Raw genomic sequence first — 15,282 nt, forward strand, 5'->3', positions numbered from 1 at the left:
GCAGTCCTAAATCTTGTTTATAATCCTTTCATACTTAATGTGGCAGATAAGTGCTTGCTTAGGATTGGGGAGGGGAGGGAGGAAGGTAGAGATACAATAATAAATAGTGTAGGCTTATTCTGAGGTGATGAATATGTTCTAAAAATAACTCAATAAAGCAATTGTAAAAACATTTTAAAGAATATGTTAAAATTTCCTGTAATGATGGTAGATGATCTATTTTCCTTGTTATTCCATCAGATGTTTTATAACCATACCATAAGGTGCCTGTGGATTTAACATAATAATATCTTGCTGATGAAGTAAACAATGTAGATAATTAGCTTCATTTTTTGTTGCAATGTCTATAGTATATTTAAGCCAACTTCTTGTGCTATTTTAAAACAACACAAAAATCAACACTAAAAATTTTAATATATACATTTTTGTGCTAATGAGCAAATATAGCAGTAGATTAAATTCCTTGAAGTGTGATTTCTGGTAAAAGGCTATGCTAAATTAAACAGCATCAATGTGTCTTCCAAAGGCAGCAGCAATTATACTTCAAATGTTCCTACATGAACAGGTTAAAATTAGAGTTTCTTTTGCTCAATTATAAAGTGAGGCTGAATGAACACATACTCTATCTATCTGGAGAAAAGTCTACCCATGTAGTGAGCAGCCCTTCTGCTAGATATGCAGGTCTGGTGTAGAAGCAGGGGAGGTAAGAGAAGGCTTACTTTGCTGATTTCGGTCAGGGACATGGTGATGCTGTAGAGCTGGTTCTTGCCGGTGCTGGCTATCAGAGTTTCTTCTGAGGGGCTGAAGCACATGCACAGAATGTCTTGTTTGTCTGACTGACTTGGATCATTGCTCTGTGGGTCTATAGGAATCTGTCCAAGACACAAAATAGGTATCTGTAATGGCTCTATACTATCAGCATGTACTTGGTCAGCATGTAATTGAGCTGTGAGAGTTCTACAGAATCCAGGCCTATATGAATCCTACCAGGATTCTACTTGGGATCAGCCTCAGGTATAGAGAAGGGAGGGCCTGAATGCCTCCATTTCTGTGCTATTTTGTTATTTTTATCATGTTGAGATTAAACTCAATCTTAAGCTTTCTTGGATTGATTGCTCAGCTGGTGCTCTACCACTTGAGCCAAGTTTCCATCTTGGCTTTTTTTTCTGGTTATTTTGGAGGTGGAGTCTCTCAGACTTTTCTGCCTGGACTGGCTTCAAGCTGTGATCCTCTGGATCTCAGCCTCCTCCTAAATTGCTAAGAGAACCACCAGTACAGGGCTCTGTAGGTTTTGAACACCACCACACACTCACCTTTAGTAACTAGTGTCTGAATAATAAGATAGTTGCATGTGGGGAAATTATTATCAACCGATAACTTCCCTTTGAGATCCTCTGAAACCACATTAATCTAAATCCCACTCCTGCCCTCATGTTGGGAGCCAGTGGTTGTGGTCATCTGGCAGCAAGCACACCAGTATATTGTTCTGGTCAGCAGAGAGATGTGGCAGCCCTTTCACTGTGTGGGATGAGCCTTGGGGCAGAGAAAAGTAAACTCATACCGCTTCTGCCTTCTCCACTTCAGTCCCACCTTTCTTGCTATTTCTGCCAATTTTCCTATTTTGGGTACTTTTCCCAAGGTATCTAACTTCAAAGCCTGAGTCTCATCTTTGCTTCTGTGTCTGACCTCCTACATCTACTCAAAGACACTCTCCCTTTCCTCTTACCCACTACCCACTGCCTTGATCTCATTACCTTTTGCTGCAATAACAAAAAGATTTCTTAATCGATTGTTAAAAATAGCAGGGTGACTACTGCAATTTTCTGAGTACCAGCTACTGCACACAGCAACTTAGACAGATTATCATCTCATTTGTTTATCTCCCTGTCATGGCAGTTATCACATCATGTTCTTTTTCTTTTTTTTTTGGCTAGTCCTGGGGCTTGAACTCAGAGCCTGGATACTGTGCTCAAAGCTGGCACGCTACCAATTGAGCCACAGCTCCACTTCCTACTTTTTCTGTTTATGTGATACTGAGGAGCCCAGGGCTTCATGCATGTTAGGCTACATTCTACCCTGAAGCCACATTCCCAGCCTCACATTATATTCTTGGTGAAGAAAACATAGGTTTTAGAAGATCCAAATTCCATCTCAGGTCATTCAGCCAATATATGCAGAACCAAGTCTAACTTATTCAGTGTATTTTGAAACACTTTTGGAGTCCAGTGTCTCAAGAATCACTACTGTGTGTCTCAGGCAGGTTGCTTTCCTTAATCATAACCCTTTTCTACTCAAAAGCTTCACAGGGTGCCTTCCGTATTACATCCTCCACCCTCAGGCTGATGTTAGACATCTTGATCAGCCTTAGCTACTCTCTTTTTCCTTCAAGTGCGTTTAATCCCTCTTCACTGGGGAAAAGAATATCTCCCAAACACATTCTTGCATCCTCCTATGGTGCTTTTGCTTAAGTGTTCCTGCCATCTAGAGTTCCCATTCCTTCCTACCAAGTATTATCCATCTTCTAAAACCCTTCTTTCAAGAGTACTATCAAGTACTAAGAAGTCCTCCTTGTCTTCCACAAGCAGTCATACCTTACCACTCTCCATAATACTCTGTAATAATTATTCCATAAGCATTCCTGAAAGCTTATCATACGCCAGGTAGTTGGCTTGGCATCAGATATCAGCATACACTAATAATAGAAGTGTTAAAAAAAAACAATGGAAGCTTTATGGTTCAAAGAAGAAATACAATTTTCCACAGTTCTCTCCCAGGATTCAAATCCAGAATGTCCTAAACTCAGGTCTTGTTCATCTTATCCTCAGGCGAGATATCTCTGTTACAATTTCTGGTCAGCTTTAGAGCCCCTCTTTCCCCTTCAAGTTCCTTGTCAGAATGCTGCTGCTGCTGCTGCTGCTGCTGCTGCTGCTGGAGAGCAATGCCAGTAAGACCCCAGCTCTGTTCTTCCCATCTGTCCCTCCTTACCCGGATTTCCCTGCTCTCCCGGTAAGAGTCTTTCTCTTCCACCTTCTCAAACAGCAGAACTCTTCCTGGCCCAGCAGAGCAAGCAAATCCCTTCGAATAGGTTGCGATGGCAAACACTTGGGGCATGGGCAGCTGATTGTGGCTAGTGGTTGTGGTGACCTGTTCAAAGGAAGGGACTGGGGAACTGATTGGTGGAAATTCAATCAGGCTGGAAAAGGAAAAGAGCAAATAAAAACTTCAGAGACTAACTCCTAGGGAGTTGAGTTTTTCTTGAAAGGAGAAAGAAGGATATCCCTAGATGTGGATAATAGCATCACTGATCCCCTTCCTTAGGCAAATGCTGTCCTATAGTCTGGGTATGCACTACAAACTCCAAAGAGAGGACTGTAAGGCGACACATTTATTTGGTAGCTCCACAACCTGGTGTGGGCATGATGATGATGGTGATGATGATGATGATGACTTTCATTTTGCTTAGAAAAAAGTGGCTCGGAGGGTTTGAGTTTTCTAAGATCACACAGGAAGTGACATTGCTCAAGAAGAAATATAGTCTTTATTATTATTTTTTTGCCAATCCTGGGTTTTGAACTAAGGGCCTGGGCTGTCTCTAAGCTTCTCTGTGTTCAAGGCTAGTGTTCTACCACTTGAGTCACAGTACTACTTCCAGCTTTTTCTGAGTAGTTTATTGAAAGTAAGAGTCTCACGGACTTTCCTGCCTGGACTAGCTTTGAACTGTGATCCTCAGATCTCAACCTCCTGAGTAGGTAGGATTACAGTTGAGCCACTGGCACTTGGCTAGAAATATACTCTTTACCTGACTTATATAACTGTAACCCCTCTGTCCATCACTTTAATAATATAATTATAATTATATAATATAAAAATTATTATTATTATTTTGTCAGTTGGGGACTTGAACTCTGGGCTTGGGCACTGTCCCTAAGCTCTTCAGCTCAAGGCAAATGCTCTACCACTTGAGCCACAGTGCTACTTCCAGTTTTCTGGTGGTTTATTGGAGATGAGTCTCATGGACTTTCCTGCTGGGGCTGGCTTTGAAATGTGATTCTTATATCCCAGCCTCCTGAGTAGCTAGGATTACAGGCAAGAGCCACTGGCCCCCAGCACAATTTTTTTTAAGAAGCTAAGCTAAGCTGGGCACCAGTGGCTCATGCCTTGACACTCAGGAGGCTGAGAATTGCAGTTCCCAGACAGGAAAGGCTGTGAGACTCTTATCTCCAATTAGCCACTAGAAAACCAGAAGTGGAGCTGTGGCTCAAAGTGATAGAGTGCTAGCCTAGAGCAAAAAAGCTCAGGGACAGTGGCAGGCTTGCCCTGAGTAAAAAAAAATCAAGCTGGGTGCTGGTGGCTCATGCCTGTAATCCTAGCTACTCAGGAGGCTGAGATCTGAGGATCTTGCTTCAAAGCCAGCTCCGGCAGGAAAGTCCTTGAGATTCTTATCTCCAATAAACCACTAGAAAACCAGAAGTGGCGCTGTGGCTCAAGAGCTGTGCCTTGAGCTGAAGGGCGAAGGGACAGTGCCCAAGCCCAGAGTTTAAGCCCCAAAACCGACAAAAAAGGAAAAAAAAATCACACAAGGGATAAGTAGTAGAATAGGTCTCCATTTTTATTTATTTATTCACTCATTTATATAACAAATATTTATATTTGTTTATAAATATTTATTTGGAGTTATACCATGCATACACCTTTGGGAATCAATGGTAAATAAGATCAATGTAGTCCTTGCTCTCAGAAGCTTTTTGTCTAGAAAGACAAGAGCTAAGGACTCTTTGGGGACCACCAACTATGACAGGAAGAAATGGCCAGCAAGTCAGCAGAGATGGGGCAAAGGTAAGAGAGGTCCTAGCCAAGACATGCAGGATAAACAGGAACATGTGTAGGTATCTGGGGGCGACACAGAGGGGGGAGGACCAAGGAAACTGCACATGATGAAGCCCTCAAGCAAGAGAGTGCAACAGAGAGTGTGAGAAAAGACTGAGGTGAGAGCTGATAATACTTTAGAAAGGTGAGTCAGGGGCATGTGGGCGGAGTTAAGAAGTCTTTCTGCTGTAAATCCCGTACCCACAGGAAGATGGTACCTGCATTTGTAGATGTTTTATGATCTGCCACTTTTTGTGCCCACTCCCAATATGACCTTTCAATATGTTGGCATGGAACTCTGATCAGATCTGATATTTCAGAATAAAGAAATTTGTGCAGTACCACATAAGTTTGACTCTTGAGCATCTCCTTTTGATATGGATTGTTTCTGGACCAGTTTGTCTTAAGTTCTGCCTCTTATTGGGTTCAGATGAAATTTTATCTTCACTTCTTTGTATAGTATGTGTAAATGAGAAAATGAAAAATGTGTGCATAACAGTGTATGAATTTTTTTTAAAAAAGAAGACTGTACATGCAAGAAAATGGAGAAGGGCATAAGGATGTATTAGTAATATTCTACGCAACCACAACCAAAACAGGGTTGTCATCATATGGGGGGATGGTGAAAATGGGTGGATTAAAAATAGTGAGAGCTAGGCGTTGGTGGCTCATGCCTGTAATCCGAGTGACTCACGGGGCTAAGATCTCAGGACTGTAGTTCAAACCCAGACAGGGCAGGAAAAGTCCATGAAACTCTTATCCCCCAAAATAACCACCAGAAAACTGGAAGTGGAGCTGTGGCTCAAAATGATAGGGTGCTAGCCTTGAGCAAAAAAGCTCAGGGACAGTGCCCAGGCCCTGAGTTCAAGCCCTATGACTGACCAAAACAAATCAAAACAAAACAAAAACTACTGAGGGAGAATCTATGTCACGTGGTGAATGGCTTGGACTCTTGGTCAAAGAGATCTGGGTTTGAACCTTGATTCTGATAAGTGCTGTGATCTTGGGTGTATCAATTAACTTCTTGGAGTCACCATTTTCTGGTCTATAAAATTGGTATGATAATACTATGTACTATATAGGGGTAAGACTCAAGGAATACGGGGAAAATACTGAGAGCAATGCCTGATGCATCCAAAAGCACACTGCTGTATGTGTGAGATAAGATTGTATCTGCTGAAGTATAGCTGACTGCTCCTTCCTGGATCCCCTTCCTATCTCACATCCAATTACACTTGCTTTCACTTTGCTTTTGATCTGTTGTCTCTTACCAAATTGTATGTGTCTTGAAGACCTGCATTCCCAGTACCTAGCAATATGCCTGGCATCCTGTGAGGGCTGGCAGACATGTATTTGATCTGTTTTGTAAATGAGGTGGCCTTCCACTAAAATATTTATTTTTTGGAAAAAAAAACCCTATAGTTTTGGAGACTAATCATATTGAAGTGAAATTGTATATAAAAACAAAAAGAATCACATCTAAGCAATGGTTGTAACTATTAAATACATAAATACTAAAAGGATCAGAGAAACTAACACAGCTGGTTTTCAAGGTAGAGGGATTTTGGAAGAAGGCTATTGTTGGATAATTCCAGTAGTACAAGTGCATGAGCACCAGCCTCAAGGGGCACTGTTACCTCTCTGATTCATGGATGATCTCCAGGCTCTTTGAACCATCATCAGTGTCCTTGACCATTATGCTCGTTTCCCAGCGCTGATCTCCAGACTCAAAGAGTAACAGCTTGCCTGTGTCAGTGCCAACAATGATCTTTTCTTCAGCTATCCAGGCATGGGCTAGATAGTTTTGGGGTTCTCCTCTCTGAAAATTGGTTTGCCTTAGTGTCCCCTCAGTAAAACGGAGAAGCTTAAACATCCCATTTCCAGTGACACAAATCTGAGTGTTATCCTGGGGATTGATGCTCACCTGTAAAATGTGAGTGAATAAAAGAAAAACATTCATAAAATCAATCTTGATGGAATTACTTTCTACTTTAATAATGAATATATTTCAGATAGTGGTGATTGGGGCTGGGAAGGTGGCTCAGTGGTAGAGCACTTGCCTTGCATGCATGAGGCCTTGGGTTTGATTCCTCAGCACCACATAAGCAAAAAGAAAAAAAGTGGCACTGTGGCTCAAGTGGTAGAGCACTAGCCTTGAGCTGAAGAGCTGAAGGACAGCGCCCAGGCCCAGAGTTCAGGCCCCATGACTGGACCCAAAAAAAACAAAAAACAAAAAACAAACAGATAGTGGAGATTATTCCTTCCAGTCATTGAACTATGCAATCTTATTCCACACTTGGTAAGGACATATATCTATATCCATTGCATATGCAGGGGCCTATAATCTTAAACTTAAAAGAAATCTTTGAAGGTTAAAAACAGAATGAGCTGGAAGCAGTGGCTCACTTTTGTACTCAAGAGGTACTCAGCTACTCAGGAGGCTGAGATCTGAGGATTATCGTTTGAAGCCAGCGTGGGCCGGAAAGCCCATGAGATTCTTATCTCCAATTAATAGACAAAAAGCCAGAAGTGGAGCTGGAGCTCAAATGGTAGAGTGCCAGCCTTGACTGAAAAAGCTAAGGAACACTGCCCAGGCCCTGAGTTTTAGCCCCAGTACACATATTCTCTCTCTCTCTCCCTCCCTCTCTCCCTCCCTCCCCCCTCCCCCACAGAGCCAAATGAGCAGGCTTTCACAGTAGACAAATTGTGTCAACAAAATGGATTTAAACTCAGCTAGAAACACAGAGAAATGAAGGTCAGATAGGTGTTCACAGCCCTTTCCAGTGGGGAAGAAATCATGTGTTGGGATTTGCTATGTAATCCCAATCCATCTTCAGCTTGGTCCTTACTAATGGACAGTCAGCCTGCTGATCTTAGTAGATGGGAAGCAACTTGGGGACTATGGCTTCTTCATCTCTGTATTCCTAGTTCTATGTTCTATAGTGGGCATCTAATAAATGTTCACTGGGTCATTGGATCTAGTTCAGACAGGGTATTCCCTGCACTGAATAGGACTGCTCTTCAGGCCTTATTATGGTCTGGATGGAATAAATATGTTTTCACCTGCTTTTGGTCTGATTCTTGGATTAACCAAACAACCTCTGATTACTAGTTTCACTTTGCAGCTTCAATTAGAAATGAAATACACTAGATAAATCAATGTTCTGGTTGTGATGTGCTTATTTATACACCAATCTTTGGAACGATGAATGGTGGAGCCTATGCTTGAGATATTGATTAGCTATTATCTCAGAACATAAACTGAGTTATTGAACTTTCCCTCAAACCACAGTAGAAAATTCTGTTTCTCACATAATAGCAACTTCATTGACAGATTCCTAAAGAGTTACCATTTTATGTTACATGTCTGAAATCTTCCTATTACCCAGCAACCTTTCTGAAGAGACCTGGCCAAGGAGACCAAGTTCTATGAATTCACCTTTAGGCCAGAGAAAAGATGACAGGAACTGGAGTCAGGGATGGCTGGCTTTGCCACTCACTACCTGTGTGATTTTGGTGAGTTATTTAATATCCTGGAACTTCAGTTCCCTCATCTGTAAAGTGGGGATCATATGCATTTCTTTGGTGCTAGTCCTGAAGCTTGAACTCAGAGTCTGGGTGCTGTCCTTGAACTTTTTTGCTTAAGGCTAGCACTCTACCACTTGAGCCACAGCTCTATTTCTGGCTTTTTGGTAGTTAATTAGAAAGTACCATGGGCTTTTGCAGGTGGGCTGACTTCAAACTGTGATCCTGATCCTCAGATTTCAGCTTCCTGAGTAGCTAGGATTATAGTCATAAGCCAGGCATCTAAATATATTCTTTATATGGGTATTATAAGATGAACATTTTAAATGCATATACAAAATGAACACTGTGGTACAAAGAAAGCATTTACTAAGAAGCAGCTCTTACTATTTTACAGTCTGCATGACTCTCAGAGTATGCTAGCAGGTACCTGGTAGATAGGATTGTTCTGAAGGTCACTTTTAATTATGGCCATTACTTTCTGCTTTTCCCATAGCCAATAGACCAGACTTGACTCTGGAGGTGATGACTGAGTCAATAGGTATTTGGAGTCTGGAGAAAAAGACATGCTGATGAATTTCTGAGCTGGGAAGTCAAAATTACTCAGGACTTTGCGCTTCCGGCAAGGAACAGATGACAGTTCATAAATGGTGATTATGGGTCTATCTTGCACAGTCTCAGAGATAGCGAGGTATCGGCGATTGGGACTGATGGACAAGGCCAGCATGCCCTGACTCTTGTCTGAACCTGTGAATAGAAGTAAACGGGGATAATGAGGGCAGCTCATGCCTTCTCTGTGGTATTGAGTACCACTGGCACAAAGAAGGAAGGTGCATGAACACTAATAACCAGTTCTTGGCCATTCCTGAGTTCAACTGTGTCTGAGGTATTATGAAAATGACTAGGATGGGAACCAGAAACTTCTCCGGAAGTATGATGGGGTAGGGTGGGAGACGGGGACATGGGCAGGGGGAGCTCGAGCTATAGGCATAGATATGAGAGAGGGTTTAGTATGGTGGGAGAATTGCAGCAATAGTCACAGCTGAATCATCGCACAGGTCTAGAAGGGTGGAATAAGGGTCCAATTACAGAGACTTTCATGCCCTAAGTGCCATCACTCAATGCTCTCCTTTTACTCCAAAGGCCATGATGCCCACACATTAATTCTTCAGCCTCTCTTTCACTTGTGTGCCATTCTGGCTATGAAATGAATGCAGAAGTCTGCTAGAGTGGCTTTATAATAAAACTCTGTGTTTTCTTGAAAGCACATACATTCTATTTCCTCTTCTCCTGGAATATAGTAGGCATCTTGCAATCATGAAGTAATAATAATAAGCATGAAATGTAAGCTGTAAGCCTCTAGAAAACAAAGCCCAAGGCAAAGATTAAAGTGTCAACCCTTTATTTGAGCAATAAAATAGAGAGTGCATTACAATTTTCATGGGCTCTAGGTGTATTTGCTTTCATGGGATCCTTCCTCTGTTAAAAGTATTTCTTTAACAAGTATTTAAAATATATGCAATCACATATTTGATGATTACATTGATATAAAGAGAAACATAACTCAGGCTGGATTTGCCATAATCTAGTCATTATTGTTATATTCAATTTTTTCCCTAGTTTAACACAAATTAAAACTTTTTCATGAAGTATCATGGGTCCTAGGCATTGTGCATAGTAGATAAGGCATCCATGGATGCTGGCCCTGGATAGGAAGGATGAATGAGCGGAGAAAATGTGCTAGTCCCTTTGTGATGGGCTCCATGCTGCTGCTTCACAGCAAGCCAAGGAGAAAGATCAAGTCTCCCAGCAACATTCCCGCCTAGCACACAGGACTCCACTGGAAGGCCTGTGGGAACACCTGCACCTGAGGAGTGGGTTCTGGGGCATGGAGAGACTTGCAGAGTTTTGACTTTACGTGGGAGGCAATGAAGATAAATTTTAGGAAGGGTCAGATGTGTGTTGTAGGAAGCCCTCTCCAGCAATTGTATGGAAGACAATACTGGGTGGGGTGGGGAGAGGAAGTGAGGAAAACTGTCCAGCACTATTTGAAGAAGCAGAGATGATGATAGCAATAAGCTACATGAAGGCAGTGATAGTGATAGGAATGGAGAGGATGGAAACTAGAGCAATGCTAAGCAAGAACCGGTAGGACTTAGTGATTACCTGGGTGAGGGATTGAGAGAGACATGAGTGGTGCCTGAGAGGAATGGGACACCTGGGTAGGTGGAAGATAGACTGAGGGGGTTAAGAGTGGCAGTGAAGATTGCATTCATTTGACTTTGGCTTAAAAGATTACATTCATTGAGACTTCGGTCTTATGAGCAGACTTAGAACCATCTGTGCATGGAATTCCAGGTGTGTGTGTGTGTGTGTGTGTGTGTGTGTGTGTGTGTGTGTGTGTGTGTGTGTGTGTGTGTGTGTGTGTGTGTGTGTGTGTGTGTGTGTGTGTGTGTGTGTGTGTGTGTGTGTGTGTGTGTGTGTGTGTGTGTGTGTGTGTGTGTGTGATTTTTGTGTCTGGCACGCAGGAAGTGCTTAATTAACTTCTGTTGAATGAACAAATGAGTATGTTTGCACTCCATCATGGTTCTGTGATAAGAACAAGCTAGGCATCATCTCCATTTTACAAATGATGAAAATGAGGCTCTATGAGCTTATGAAATGAAGAGCCAGATCGAAATCAGATCTCTCAAGTTCATGACCTGGCTAGCATGGTTTTTGGGGGGCCCATATTTTAGAGTCACTATCCTCTGACTGTATCCCTTACCGGGATATGGAATCAAAGGCCACCTGGAGTTTGCATTGCCTATTCTAGATTATGGTCTAGGTCCCCAGAACCCTGGAATTCCATGCTCAAATGGTTCTAAGTCTGCTCATAAGACGGGCATTGGTGTCTTCCCAGGTTCGTCTCTACCCTTGCCCTAGGCCTAAAGAAAGATAAAAGGGTAGCTGCTTAGAGAGTATGTGGACCACACTTGAACCTGTAGCTGGGAGGATCCACGGGCATAGGAATAAGGCCCCTGGTGATATAAGAGTGAGTTTGGAGAAGAAAAAGAGTGGTACACGTAAGAAATATAAGCAAATGAGCAGAATAACAGAAATTAAATCTCAGTGAGTACCTCAAGTGGTATGTTAGATACAGCTGAAAAAAGAATCAATGAAACCAAGACAAAAAAAAAAAAAGCCCTAAAGGAAGTATCTAGTATATAACAGAGGGAGTTGATGACATGGAAAATCATGGAGGATGGTATTTGGATGGTCGAGTTCCAGAGAAGATAATAGGATGAAAAAGATACTTTGACAAGCACCTGTGGCTCATGTCTGTAACCCTAGACACTCAGGAGGCTGAGATCTGAGCATCGCAGTTCAAAGCCAGACCAGGCAAGAAAGCTGATAAGACCATCATCTCTAATTAAACACCAAAAAGCTAGAAGCATAGCTGTGGCTCAAGTGGTGGAATGCTAGCCTTGAGCGAAAAAGCTCAGGGACTGCTTGGGCCCTGAGTTCAAACCCCATGACTGTCATAGAAAAAAAAAAAGATGCAATATCTGAAACTTGTGACCTGTGGTTCATACTAGCTACTAACAGGAGGCTGAGATCTGAGGATCAAGGTTCAAAGCCAGCCTGGGCAGAAAAGTCCATGAAATGCTTATCTCCAATTTACTGCTAATAAAAAAAAGCCAAAAATGGTGTTGTGGCTCAAGTGGTAAAATGCTATTCTTGCGTGAAAAAGAAGTGAGAGAAGCTGGGCACCAGTGGTTCACACCTGTGATCCTAGCTACTTAGGAGGCTGAGAGCTGAGGATCACAGTTCAAAACCAGCGGGGGCAGGAAAGTCCCTGAGATTCTTATCTCCAATAAACCACCAGAAAAGAGGACGTGGCACCTTGGCTCAAGTGGTAGAGTACTTACTTGCCTTGAGCTGAAGAGGTGAGGGACAGCACCCAGGCCTAGAGTTCAAGCCCCATGACCAAAAAAAAAAAAAAAAAAGTGAGAAAGCACAAGGCATTCAGCTCAATCCTAGTACCAGGACACACAGACATTGACACACAGACACAAAGACACAGACACAGACACAGACACAGACACAGACACACACACACACACACACATACACACACACACACACACACACACACAGATACCATATCTGATGTGACAACTGTTAAAAATTCTCTAGAACAACTACATCATGCCTTAGGTCCAAGGACCCCAGGGAATTCTTAGGAGGATGAAAAATAAAAGTAATATATACATACATACATACACACACACACACACACACACACACACACACACACACACACACACACACACACACACAGACAGCTAGGATCTTAAAAGAAGATAGGAGGAAAGTCTGATCATCTGCAGAAAAAAAAGATTTATGGATAATTTCTTTCTTTTTTCTTTTTTGTTTTTTTGTTTTTTTGTTTTGTATTTTTGTTGGTCACGGGGCTTGAACTCTGGGCCTGGGTGCTGTCCCTCAGCTCTTCAGCTCAAGGCTAGTGCTCTACCACTTGTGCCACTTCTGGTTTTCTGAGTGGTTTATTGGAGATAAGAATCTCACGGACTTTCCTGCCCGGGCTGGCTTTGAAACGTGATCCTCAGATCTCAGCCTCCTGAGTAGCTAGGATTACAGACATGAGCTACCAGCGCCCGGCAATAATGGAAAATTTGTTAACCACCATAACAAATGAGAAGACAAAAATAACCCAATGAAACAGACCTCTATACAAAAATCTTAAAACTAGTTGAACTATCTTTCAAAAATGAGAATGACAAAAAGGCCTTTTTTAGACAAATAAAACATTAAGAACTTAGTACTACATTGAAGTCTAATGGTGGCAACACCTGGTACATACAAGAGCAAATATAGATGAATATCTGAATAAATTGATGTCTAGTATAAATGTTAGTAGTATGATGAAAAAATATAGAAAATGTATGTAATAAAATTCAGTTATTTGTTCACTGGGGGCAAAGCAGCAAATTAGAAAGGATTTTTTTTTTTTGGTGGTAATGGGGCTTCAATTCTGGGCCTGTGTGGTGTCCCTCAGATCTTCAGCTCAAGGCTAGCACTCTACCACTTGAACCACAGCACCACGTCTTGCTTTTTGGTGATTAATTGGAGATAAGAGTCTCACAGATTTTTCTTCAAGTGCCCGCCTGGCTTAGAAAAAACTGTTTAGCCTGTTAAAGGGTGTTGATAAGTTTATACATTAAGCATTCTTCATTAGTAAGACATGTTAAAATGATTCCCTTTAAGATCAGAAACATGACAGGATGTCCATTTTTATACTTCTAGTCAACTCTCTCTGGAGGTGTTTGCCAGTTAGAAACACAAGAAAAAAAAGTAAATAAAACCATTGTTATATATAGACAGTACGAATGTCTCTGTAGAAACATCTGACCGTCTATAGATAATTCATTAGAATTAATCATAGTTTAGCAAATATGCTGGACATAAAAATAAGCAAATAACAGTGTTATTTATTCCAACAGCATATTATATGGTGTTTAATAATTGATTTCACTCAAACCAAGAATTTCTGCCTATCACCAAAAGGAGGTAGAAAATACAAGACCCAGATTGGAAATATTTATAACAGCTGTATCATTATGTATCAGAATGTATGGTTAATATACAGTGTATTGATAAATCAGTAAGAAAGACCCAAGACCCAAACCCCACAAAAATGATAATTGGTACAAAATGTGAGCAAGATGCTTAAAAATAAAACTAGGTAGGAATATTCCATTCACACATGAAAAAATACTCATCATCTTCATTACTAATAGAAATAAGTTAAAACTACAATAAGATACCTTTTGTCAACTACCAGATTCACCAAAAAGTTGAAAATCAAGAGTTGTAGGGAATATTACGTTGTAAGGAATAAGGACCCTTAGGCTACAAGTGGGAATGTAAATTGATACTATCTAAGCAGTTTTAGTCTTGGTTGTGAGTTCTGAAGAATCTTTGAATAAGTGAAGTTGCATAATATATGAATACAAAAATGTTCCCAGTGGTATGATTTCTAATAGCAAATTATCAGAATTTGATAGTTTACTTCCCAAATACTTCTTAAACTTCCAACAGTTGTGCATATTTGAGACATCATAGTCACAGGTTGTAACATTCTGTTGCAATAAAATGAGATTAGCTATAGGTATTAAGATATATGAATCACAAAAGGATAATGATGAACAAAAGAATCAAGTCATGCTAGGTTCTGGTGGCTCATGTTTGTAAATCCTAGCTACTCAGGAGTCGGCTAATCTAAGTGTGGGGATGGAAAGGGTTTTACCTGGGATGAATTTTTGCCATTTCTGATCCACATTGTACTTCACGCAGTGATTTCCTGAAGGGAAGATAATGATTTGCTCATCGAAGAAGAAGATATTGTTGGCCACGTGAGATCGGAAGCCAAAAACATGCAGCGCCTGGGCTACTACGGTCGACATAGTCCTTTGCCAGAGTTCTGCTGGAGGTGGAACGCCACAGGTGAGAGCGAAGCCCCGCCCCTCCCGCCCCAAGGACACGCCCCTTGCCCCGCCCTCCAGAGGTCTCACCCACCCCGCACCTTAGCAGCTCCCAGCGCCTCCCTTTCCCTAGCTCCCTGGTGCCCCCAGCATCTTCCAAGAATGCCAGGGAGCCCCCCGCCCCGCCTCCTACCTTTCGCTTTTTCGCTTTGGGTCCACCGGACCACGCACGTATCCGGAGTTGCAACTCCTAGAGAGCCCAAGCCACCGCAGCGCTTCCGGACGCCGGAGCGGTTCCCATAGCGACGACAAACCGGAAGTGTGCTTCGGAGGCCGGAAACGGAAGTTCTGCCCGAAAGTGGAGCCGGAGCTGGTAGTTGTCAGAGCTGGTGTGGCGCGGGCGCAC

General features: G+C 41.9%; 1 protein-coding gene across 3 annotated transcripts in view; it reads right to left on the reverse strand.

Moving 5' to 3' along the window:
* LOC138803444 (cilia- and flagella-associated protein 57) overlaps nt 1-15,268 on the reverse strand; it is a 60,685-nt gene extending 45,417 nt beyond the window's left edge. Inside the window, exons 1-6 of one of the 3 annotated variants that reach the window (XM_069987473.1) lie at nt 15,070-15,268; nt 14,702-14,875; nt 8,822-9,138; nt 6,504-6,790; nt 2,986-3,193; nt 720-872 (exon numbers count right to left, since the gene is read on the reverse strand). In XM_069987473.1, coding sequence (XP_069843574.1) covers nt 720-872; nt 2,986-3,193; nt 6,504-6,790; nt 8,822-9,138; nt 14,702-14,858 — 1,122 coding nt within the window. In that variant the 5' untranslated portion in view covers nt 14,859-14,875; nt 15,070-15,268. Of the gene's footprint in view, nt 1-719; nt 873-2,985; nt 3,194-6,503; nt 6,791-8,821; nt 9,139-14,701; nt 14,879-15,069 lie in introns of all 3 variants that reach the window. The other 2 variants (XM_069987474.1, XM_069987472.1) reach the window with 2 other exon arrangements.
* Between the last annotated feature and the right edge of the window lie 14 nt (nt 15,269-15,282).

Source organism: Dipodomys merriami, unplaced genomic scaffold (genome assembly GCF_024711535.1).
Source record: "Dipodomys merriami isolate MVZ:Mamm:240054 unplaced genomic scaffold, mDipMer1.0.p SCAF_34, whole genome shotgun sequence".
Lineage (NCBI taxonomy): Eukaryota > Metazoa > Chordata > Mammalia > Rodentia > Heteromyidae > Dipodomys > Dipodomys merriami.